This window comes from Dipodomys ordii, unplaced genomic scaffold, assembly GCF_000151885.1.
Source record: "Dipodomys ordii isolate 6190 unplaced genomic scaffold, Dord_2.0 Scaffold71, whole genome shotgun sequence".
Classification (NCBI taxonomy): domain Eukaryota; kingdom Metazoa; phylum Chordata; class Mammalia; order Rodentia; family Heteromyidae; genus Dipodomys; species Dipodomys ordii.
This window is the reverse complement of record NW_012267287.1, coordinates 2,480,071-2,490,919: the sequence shown is the minus strand read 5'-3', so window position 1 is coordinate 2,490,919 and position 10,849 is coordinate 2,480,071. Positions and strand designations below refer to the sequence as shown.

At 61.2% G+C, this 10,849-nt stretch overlaps 1 protein-coding gene across 1 annotated transcript in view; it reads left to right on the top strand.

Moving 5' to 3' along the window:
• Nucleotides 1-4,131, top strand: part of Cpz (carboxypeptidase Z) — a 14,160-nt gene extending 10,029 nt beyond the window's left edge. The window contains exons 7-9 of the mRNA XM_013023887.1: nt 2,216-2,322; nt 3,017-3,116; nt 3,761-4,131. Of these exons, the coding sequence (XP_012879341.1) occupies nt 2,216-2,322; nt 3,017-3,116; nt 3,761-4,131 (578 nt within the window). The remainder of the gene's footprint in view (nt 1-2,215; nt 2,323-3,016; nt 3,117-3,760) is intronic.
• The last annotated feature ends 6,718 nt before the right edge of the window (nt 4,132-10,849 follow it).

Sequence of the window (10,849 nt, the reverse complement as noted above, 5' to 3'; positions counted from 1 at the left end):
CCCCGCCCTGGGCGGCCCGTGAACCTCTTAGTGCTGACCTGTCGTTCATTTCACCGTCCGGGGCCCCTGCCGGCCACCCCGCTCTTACGGGGGCTCGGACAGGGGCGCAGACAGAGCCCCATCAGCAGAATGCCTGTGTCTGAAAGGGGGGTGCGGGGCGGGGGGGCCTCCTGGGGCTGGAGAGGGGTCTGGCGGCAGGAATGGGGGTGTCAGGAGGGGCGGGCATCAGAGGCAGGGGGTGGGGGCGGCCGGCCTGAAGGCGGCCCGACTTGGGGCCGAGGATCCTGGCGGGCTGTGGGCACCAGGGGGCGATCGAGGTTGTGTCCACAGAAGCTGTTCAGACGCAGCTGGAGAGGCTGTGAGGCCGGGGCCACGAGGTGCAGGAGCAGAGGCCCGGGGACGGGTGGGAGCGGCAGCGTGGCCGCACAGCGCTCCGCCCAGGGCTAGCTCTGTGCCCTGCGGGCGCCCCTTCTGTGCCCAGCCAGGCACCAGGCGAGCCTCACCCAGAGGCGGCTCCGGCCTGGGGCGGGCATCTGCTGTGGGTTTTGGAGGGACGAGTCCTAGAATGGCCGAGGAGTCAGGATATGAAGACATAATGAGCGGGGTGCTGCAGCGGCAGCCCTCCGCGAGCTCTCGAGACGGTTGACCCCCAGGAAGGCCGGGCGGCGGCCTGATAACGATCGGGTCTGTCCAGGCCAATTGAGGCTATTTCCCCAGTGATCCCAAGCAGGCCCGGGTGGGGGTGGCTGTGTGGCCTGTCAGGGAGGGGGGAGGGGGAGGGGGAAGGGGGAAGGGGAGGGGCACAGCCCCCGCCTGAGAGTCAGCACCGAGCAAATTCCATCTGTGCAAGCTGACCTAGAGTGAGGACCTGCGGCCTCCCTGCTCAGGGGGGAGGGGGAGGCTCCTGGAGTGGCCTGTCAGTGAGGAAAGAGAGGAGGTTGGGGGAGGGGGAGAGGGGAGGGGGAGGAGGGGGAGGAGGACTCTCATCCAGAAGGGCTGGGGGAGCTGGCTGGGTGTGGCGCTGGCCGGGGCAGTTTGAGCAGGGGTGAGGACAGTGGGTGGGGGCCGGGGACGGCCGGTGTCAGGGTGGACGAGGGCAGTGGCTGAGGCCGGAAGGGCAGGCACAGGCAGGGGAGGCCGAGCCCCCGGTGCCAGGCGGGGGCTCGGGTGCCATCTTGCTCCAGGTGACAAGGAGCCGGGGAGGAAAGCCTGGCCCGCATTTCAGGCTGTTCGAGCTGCTCCACGGAGCAGCAGGTGTGCGCGCGGGGGTCGTGAGGACCGATCACGAGGGCTCTCCTCAGATCTGGTGACTGTTTCCCCAATCTTCTCACCCTGGGGCACGGGGGCGGGGGGGGCTCCCGCCCAGGGGTGGCTGAAGACCCGAGGTCTGGGAGAGAGGGAGGCTGCAGAATAACCCACAGCCAGGCAGAGATGGCGTGAGGTCTGCGGGAGACTCGGGAATCAACCAAGCGCCGCGCGGGACCGCGCCTCGGGCCTGGGGCAGCTTGGAAAGTGACTGCGGAGAAACCGGAAGGTGGGGACATCGGGAGGGACTTCCCGATGGGAGTCCGGTGGCCAGGAAGTCCCAGTGAGAGCCGACAGGGGGCTGGCATCACACCAGAGCTTCCACACAGCAACATGGACAAGGAGTAGCACCAAGAGACCCCACAGGACGGGGGGACCCTGCAGGATGGGGGGACACTGCGGGATGGAGAGACCATGCAGGATGGGGGGGACCCCACAGGACAGAGAGACCCCACAGGACAGAGAGACCCCGCAGGATGGGGGGACCCCGCAGGACGGGGGGACCCCGCAGGATGGAGGGACCTCCTTCAGCTATTCAGTGGAGAATGTGTCCATGTCCAGAACATTGACCTTGAAAAAAACTGAACACCCACGGAGCAAGTCACCCGATTAGCAAATGGACCCACAGAAGAAGACGCGCAAATAAGCATCCCGAGACGGGAAGGAAATACCGGCCCAAACTGTGCTACAAGGTCATCTCACCGCAGTCGGAATGGCCGCCACCAGATAAACCACCAACCACACCGCCGGCGAGGGTCTTGGGGGAGGGGAACCCCTAATGTGCTGCTGGTAGGAATGGAACTAGTGCGGCCACCATGGAGCTCGGAGTGGAGGCTCTTCCGAAAACCAAAAATAGGATGCCACCTGTGCCCTGCCCCCCACCACAGCAGCCCTGGGCGTGTGCTCGTAGGAGGCAAATTAGCTCATAAGAGAACCGTGTGCGCCCCACTCACCGCTCACGACAACCAGGCTGCAATCCACGGGGTGCTCAGCTACAGAGGAGCGGATGAGGAGAAGGTGGGTGCGTGTGCAGTGGAATATTATTCAGCCATAAAGAAGGATGAAGCGAAGTCGACTGCGGGAACACGGCTGGAACTGCGGCCCATCCTATTGGGTGAAACAGTCCAAGAACTCACATACTCGCTGTACGCGCTCACTCCCTCCCAGGCAGAATCCAGACTCAGGACAGTACTGACGATGAACGTGGGAAATGGGTGTGAACGGGGCCACCGGGCCGCTGTCCTTGGGCTTTTGTGCCCAAGGCTCAGGCCTCAGCCTCCCGAGCAGCTAGGGTGGCGGGCGTGAGCCATGGCTCCGGGCCGTGTGTGGCTGAGGCGCTGCCCGTTTGCCGGCCAGCGGCTCCCCGGCAGCTCCGGCCGAGGGAGCGCGTGCGTTTGCTACGGCTTCATCTGTGTGCGGTGCTCAGCGAGTCTGCGAGTCTGCTCCATGCAGACCCATAGTACAGTCAAGGAAACTGAGGCACAGAGAGGCAGAGGGCTGGCCTCCTCGGACCGGCTCTTAGACTCCAGCGGTGCCCACCGGGCTGGCGCCTGTGCTGAGCTGTGAGGCGGCGCCTGTGGCCATCGGCTGTGCCCAGTGTCCCGGGCAGGGAGAGGCGTGTCCATCACCACCACCACACACAGGAGTGGACTCGGCGGGAGGGCATCCATCCCGGGGCCTGCCCCCACCCTGCGCCCCCTCTCGTCCCCAGGTGCACCGGGGCATCAAGGGTGTGGTGATGGACAAATTTGGCAAGCCGGTCAAAAATGCCCGGGTTCTCGTCAAAGGTATCCGCCATGACATTACCACGGGTGAGTGCCTACCCCACAGGGGCCGCCGCCCCGGGCCCTGGCCCCACCCCACCCCCCACTGCCCCAGCCTGAGCCACTGCCCCCTCCCGCTTGCACCCTTGGACCTACAGCCATGGCCCGCAGGGTCATCACACAGAGGCCTCCAGCTCCCAGCATGCCTTGCACTCTGTCCAGTACCAGGCCAGCATGGCTGGACAGGGCGTGGTGGGGGGCACTGTGGTCCCCGTCTGCCCCAGGCAGTGTCTCCCCATGTCTGTGGCCCGCTCAGCCGTGGCTGCTGAACGAGCACGGATGACTGTCCCGTGTTCCCGGGCACACGCGCCTCCCTCCACAGCCCGTACCTGAGGCACACGCCCCGCCCTCCTAGTTCAGGTCAGGGGCCCCCGGCTGGCCTCACACGCGCACCAGCTGTCCCTGCTAACTATGTGGGATGGCGTGTAGGTACAGATGGTTAAGATACCTAAGCAGGGCTTTGAGGGATGAATAGGAGTTTGTCAGATGTGTTGGGAGGGACATTCCAGGTGGATGCAGGGTAAGTACAAATCTGGGGTCCATTGGCCCTCTGTGCCAGCCTCCCCCACCCCCTCTGCACCCCTCCCAAGGCGGTCTGCGCCCTCGTTTGACTCGGTTTTTGTTCTCTGAAGCCCCAGATGGTGACTACTGGAGACTGCTGCCTCCCGGGTCCCACGTGGTCATCGCCCAGGCCCCTGGCTATGCCAAGGTCATGAAGAGGGTCACCATCCCCCTGCGCATGAAGCGGGCTGGCCGCGTGGACTTCATCCTCCAGCCTCTGGGGACAGGACCCAAGAAATTTCTGCCTGCCCTTCGGAGAACTGCGTTCCCCAGGTCCCGGGCTATGCTGCTGGGCCCTGGGCCGCAAGGGGCACCCCCAGAGCCGGACCCGGAGCCCCCTGCGGTGCGCAGGCTGCCCTCGGCCGGCGGGAGCAAGCCCTGGTGGTGGTCGTATTTCACCTCCCTGGGCCCCCACCGGCCACGCTGGCTGCTCAAGTACTAGAGCCCCCCACCCAGCCCCCACCCAGCCCCCCACGGCCTGGCGCCCGGCTCTGGACCGTGTCTGCCGCAGACATTGCACAAGGCTGTTGTCGAGTATTAAAGCGATTTTGTTCACCTGTCGCCATGGCACGGGCTCTGCAGGGCCCCTCTGGAGGAAGGAACTGAGCCCCCGGACCTGGGCTGGGCTCCCTCCCGTGGATGAGTGGACAACAGGAAGGGCACACCGGGCTGGGCCCCCAGGACTGCCAGCCTGGACCACGTCTCCGATAGGAGAGCCGAGGCCAGGGTGGGCTGCGGGGAGGGGCCTTCCCCGTTCGTGGCGGGAGCTGAGCTCAGGTCCAGGAGTTCAAAGGAGAGCCAAACCTTGAGGGCAAGAGGGCCGGACAGCCCCTGGCCCTGCACCCTGGCTGGTATCACACGGAGCCTGCTGGCCTGCGTGGGCCCTGTGTCCTCCCGGCCCCTCCTCTACCTGTGCTGTGAGGTCACTAGCTGCGCCCATGCTTCCCACCCCGGTCCCCTCGGTCCACTGCCTCACCGTCAGGGGAGGTCGGTCCTGGGTCTGTCAGGCAGGGAGTTGGGTAGCCTCCTCGGGAAATCGAGCTGTGTCAGTCAGCTAAGGCTGCGTAACGAGCCATGACGGGGTGTTCAGCAACAGATTTATGATCACAGTTCTAGAGGCTACAAGTCCAAGATCCAGGTACAGCAGGGCTGGGACGTCTTCTCCCTGGGCTGTCCCCGCATGGCCCTGAGCCAATCTGACTGGAGACCCCATGGGAACAGACACACACAGAGGACACGGGCTTTGAGCCAATGGAAGAAGAGGAGATGGAGATGCCGATGACTTCATTTTAATTTGATCACCTTTATAAAGACCCCGTGTCCAAACCACACCTCACTGGGAGGTGCCCGGGGCTCAGCTTGTCACGAGGCTCACGGGGGGGGGGGTCTAGCCTGGGCTCCGAGGGCTCCCCTCTGTGCTGGCCTGGGAGCAAAGGGTGCGTTCTAGCCTGGGAACCGGAAGGGGTCAGCGTTCCCAAGGGGACCCGTGGAGATCAGATCCCCAGATCCAACTCGAAGGACAAAGCAGGAGTTTCTGCGCAGGTTTCTGCGTAAGCCGAGGCAGAACACGGGCGGCGTCTCACCTTGCAGGAGTCACTGGTGATGTTGGAGTGCAGCATCCACCGTGGGCAGAAGCACTGGCTTTGGCCTCTGGGGAGGGCAGATGGCCGTGGCGGCATGCGGGTGACCGCACTGGCGTATCTTATGCGAGGAGGCGGGGGAGGGGGAAGTAGCCTAAAGCCCTCCCGCAGGCGCCCCCTCCCCCAAGTCCCCGCGGGTGGCGTCTCCCTGGGGCTGCACCTTCACATGCGGGTTTGCAGGACACATCCAGACCACAGAACTTTCCACAAAGCAATGGGCTGACAAGGTGTGGGCCATTTGTCAGCAAGAGGCAGAGACAAGGCGCCGACGTGTGTGAACAAAGTACCCGGAACGGCGCCTGTCTGGTGCGGCCACACCGGGGATTAGCGACAGTGACGGTAACAATTACCATCATGAATGACACTGGCTAAGGCCCCAACAGTCTGTCCCAACAAAAGGGAAGGTGCATCACGCCCATTGGCCAGGACACAATCGCGCGGCCATGCCTAGTCCAAGGACTGCTGGGAAATGTAGTTTTGTCCTGGTTGGAAATGTGTCCAACAAGATCTAAGTGCTCTGTTCATGTAAACAGGGCAATGGATTGAGCGAGATGTTAGACTGCTCCATTCTTGGAGGCTAAAGGAAGAAACCCTGAGCCCCAGGACCAGTTTAAGGGCAGTGTGGAGGAAAGGCCCTGGTGAGACTACACAGAAAGCCTACACACACCCCTGCTGGGCAGGAGGCAAGGGTGGATGATCACCCTAGGAAATAGGGAGGGAAAACATCCTTAAACCCAGAGCAAAGCCACCCAGAGAAAAGACACAAGAAACAGGAAACAAATGGAAACAGTAGCAAGCATTAATCAGCTCTAGTCCTGGCTCTTTCAAAACGACCACCAAGCAGATATACCTCTTTTTTGTTTGTTTGTTTAGTTTTTTGGTTGTGGGGCTTGAACTCTGGGCTTGGGTGCTGCCCCTCAGCTCTTCAGCTCAAGGCTGGTGCTCTACCACTTGAGCCACAGTGCCACTTCCGGTCTTCTGGTGGTTTATTGGAGATAAGAGTCACACAGTCGTTTCCTCCCCGGGCTGGCTTTGAACCTCGATCCTCAGAGCTCAGCCTTCTGAGTCTCTAGGATTCCAGGTGTGAGCCACCATGCCTGGCCCAGATCGAACTCTTAAGCAATGAAGATGAAAGAAATAAAGAACAAAGGAGACAATGAAGAAAAGAGACGTCACTGAAACGTCACAAGGAATTGAAAGGTTGTTTTATTTCTTTTTGGCAGGAAAAGCTCATATAACTATGTCACTTGATAAACCTCTTAAAATACAGAAATAGAAATGGGCAGACTGGACCCTAGAAGACATAGATAACAAGGACAAAAGGTGAGTTTCATGTTCTGTGGCTGTTACCTCAATGAAGGACAAAGATTCAGAAAGTCTCCTCCAAAGAGGCCGGGCAGAGCCCCTGGGCTGTGGAGGTAGAGCCAGGCGGTCTATGATGGCTGTCAAGGAGGACTTGATGGGGTCATGGGGGAGGGTCTGGTGGGCATTGAGGGGAAGCGAAGGTTTCCCTTAGTTCTTGCTTACCACGTGGTGGTCTCTGTGTGGTCTCGGGCTTGCTGGGGGCAGTGGCAGCGTACGGGCGGCTCACTCTGCATCCAGGGTCCTCACGGGAGCCAGGCCAGCTGCCGGTGTTCACCGGACGATGAGTAAATGACTGGATGGACGGACGGATGGATGAGGACATGAGGAGAGCTGGAATGGGGCCCTGACTTGGGTGGAGTGGGCGTCTCACTGCTGGGTGGCTGAGGTGGGCAGGGACAACGTGAGGTGATTGTGCGGGTCAGAGAGGCTGGCACGGTTCAAAGCCCAGCACACAGCGCACAGGGAAGGGGGTGAGGGGCCCTCCGTGCTGGCTGCGCGGGGGCCGGGGGCGCGAAGGTGCCTGGGAATGGGGTGCTGCAGCCCCAGGAACTGGCAGGTGGGAAGTGGAGACTCTGGTTGTGCACGCTCTCTCTCCTCTCCCCCTCTCTCTGCTTGTGAAGTTGGGGGTCATTTGCTGAGAGGGAAGACCAGCAGTGGACCCAGAATGAGCAACACCCAAAGCGAGGGATCTTGGTGGGGGACTGGTGACGGTCACCCCTCGTCTCTCCCTGACGTCCTGTGCTGGCTGGGGGGCTCTGGAGGGGTCTGGACTCTAGATTCTGGAAGAACCTCGAATGTCATCTAGGGACCTGTCTTCCCTGAGCCCGTGTTTGATTGCAGCCCCAGGAAGGGGGCTCACACCCCCTCGCCAGCCTGCTGCCACGGTGGGCATTTCTCAGCGTGAGGAATACCGCCACTGCCTCCTCTTCCTCCTCCTCCTCTCCTCCTCCTCCTCCTCTTCTTCTCCCCCTCCTCCTCTTCTTCTCCTCCTCTTCCTCCTCCTCCATCTTCTCCCCTCCTCCTTCATCTTCTCCCCCTCCTCCTCTTCTCCTCCTCTTCTTCCTCCTCCTTCTCCTTCCCCTTCCTTCTCCTCCTCTTCTTCCCTTCCTCCTCCGCCTCCTCCTCCTCCTCCTCCTCTTCTTCTTCTTCTTCTTCTTCTTCTTCTTCCTCTTCCTCTTCTTCTCTGCCCGCCAAGTGCTCCCTCTGAGGTGGCCCAGCCAGGCCTCTCTCTTTTCTCTGTGACAATTCCTCCAGCATCAGGGGCAGAGCCAGTACCCCTCCTCCGCCCCCCCTTCTCCTCTCGGTGTCCGTCCACGTCTCCTCTTCTCGATGGACGATGGGGTGGGGAGGGAGCCTGCCACCGGGGCCGGCCTCACGTCACACCAGCCACAAACCGCAAAGCACTCTCCCAAGACTTTATGAGAGTCATTTTTCTCCTTCCATTTTCATATACAAATCTAATCTTTGGAGAACCTGCTCCCTTCTAACTCACATATTATGGGCTTTCATCAATAATAATATACGATCAATTACTCAAATGGAATTGATTAGTGGAGAGAGCCACATCTCCCCTGGTCAGTCTGTGTCTGATTGGACGGAAGCCTGGCGATGGCGGTGACACTGGGCCTTGCCCGTGGCTCTGTGCTATCTACCTTTTAGCTGAGATTAAATTTAGGTACAATTTACTAATGTGAGCTTAAGAAAAACCCAAAAGGGCGCTTTATATCCCAGCCCCACGATGACACCACCCTGGGATGCGATAAGCCACCGTGGGGAGGAGGGACCGGCCCGGCCTCTTGAGTTCATCTGAGCGTTCTTCTTCATTTGACCACACAGATCATTTTTTTTTTTTTGGTCACCAGAAAGCTGAGTTCCATAAATCCAATATCACCCAATTCAATAAAGACAATCTGAGCCTGTTTTGACCAGTCTGCCTCCCTTTCTCTCTCTCTCTCTCTGCTCAAACAAAACAACCATGAGGCATTACAAAGATGGTGGTGACACCATTTCTGGCAAAGCAGGGCTGGAAACTGTAGGCCGGGCCTACGGGGGTCATGGTTCCCCGCCCTGGGCTTGGTGTCTACCACTGAGCAGCTTCTTCATCTCCACAACAGGTCTCCAAGTGCCTGAAGTGCAGCTCACCACCGACGGGAGGAGGAGGGGCCCTGGGCTGGAGCCCGGACAGCTCTGCTTGCTTCCTGGAGGAGTTCTGGGAGAGCGGTGTTGGGGAGAGGGTGGAGGAGGCAGGGATGGGGGTCTCAGGCATGAAGGAGGTGAGCGAGGAAGTATGGGGCTGGCTAGCCATCAGGTCAGGACTTCTGGAGAAAGCAGGATTGAACTAAGGACTCTTTGCTGGGCACTGAATGTTCAAGTGGTAAAGCTCCAGCCTTGCACATAAAAAGCTAAGCATGCTAGGTGCCGGTGGCTCACGCCTGTCATCCTAGCTACTCAGGAGGCTGAGGAGATCTGAGGATCACAGTTCCAAGTCAGCCCAGGCAGGAAAGTCTGTGAAACTCTTATCTCCCATTAACCACCAAAAGCCAGAAGTGGAGCTATGGCTCTAAGATGTAGCGTGCTCACCTTGAATAAAAAGGCTCAAGGACAGAACCCAGGCCCTGAGTTCAAACCCCATGAGCAACCAAAACCAAATCAAACAACAAAAAAGCTAAGAGTGCAAAGTTCTGAGTTCAAGCCCAAGGACTGCTTCACACACACACACACACACACACACACACACACACACAAAGGATCTTGACTCCTGGCCCAGCCTCTCTCCCCTCCTTCCCGCCCGGTGGCCGGCACGGAGCTACCAGACAGAGAGGAAGGGGCGCGGGAGGGGCTGCCGCATGACCACCTTTTTGCGTTCCTGGTCCACCTGTGAGGGTGAGTCCCCGCGAATGGCCCAGCCCCCATCACCGTCAATGTTTCTTGGGAACTGGCAGGAAGGGGGTCCTGGGTGGGATGTGAAGATCGCTCCACGCATGCCCAGCCCAGAGCACGGGCGCTTCTTGATGTCTTCTGACCCTGTGGCCCCAGGTGAGAGGTGGCTCAGATGTGTGTGGCCCGGAGGGCTGGCTGGCCGGTGGGTTGGACATGCGTGGCCTGGGTGGGCTGGTTGGCCGGCCGGTGGGTTGGATGTGCGTGGCTCCAGGGAGCTGGTGGAAGCCCTGGAGCAGGCCTGTGCCTCGTCCTCGGAGTGCTCTTCCTGTCCCCACGGACCATGAGCGGTGCCCTGCGCTCAGCCTGGGTGCAGCGAGGCCGGGACCGGCCAGCATGGACACAGAGGACGATGGCCCATGGTGGACGCTGCTCCGGCCCTTGCAGCCCAGCCGTGAGCTCCTCACCGGGTCACCGGGGCAGCCGGCTGCCCGACTCACCAGCCGGGTCCCTGCGTTGATGCCCCCCACACTAGCCCCCACCCCCCAGTGCTCCTGCTGCTCCTTAGTCCCTTCCAGCCCTTCCTTCCAGGGGACCCAGACCCCCCCTGTGCCTGGCAGGCCACCACAGGCGGCGTGAGGGGTCACCCCGAGAGCAGCAGCTCCCTGGATTCCTTTTCTGAGAAGGGGAGCGCTGTGTGCGGTGCCCGTGTGTGAGGGTGCCCTGATAGCCTGCCAGGAGCGGGAGGTGGACCCTCGAGTGCCATCCGGGGGACATCGGGCTCCCTGGGGACAGAAAACACCCCTCGGGCCTCCAAACCCTCTTCAGTCGGGGCCAGCAGAGGAGCCCGGGGGTCCCTGGAGCGGCTGCCAGGCCCCCCTCCATGCTTTCCCCGGGTTCATGACCTGAAGGCGGTGTTACCCCGATTCCTGTGCTCAGCCCCAACCCCTGAGGATTCGGGGGGAGGAGAGATTGGCTCCATGTGGGACCCTGACCTCGAGGGTGGCCCCAGAGAGCTCGAGTTCTTTCCTCACGCGTGATGGGCCAGGAAGGAGACCCACCGGCGCCCAGCCGGCCGGCACCATGACCTTGGCTTGCAGCCGGCCAAACTACAACGTGAGGGGCCACTGTTCATGTGGCCAGCAGTGGCCCAGCTCGCTGGAGCGCAGGACTCCTGCGGCTGCCAGGCCGATTCCCCGGGGAGTGGCTGCCACACTGGCCGTGCCCAGTCTCTAGGCCAGACCGCTCTGCACGGCATCTGCCCAGGGAGGGGCAGGA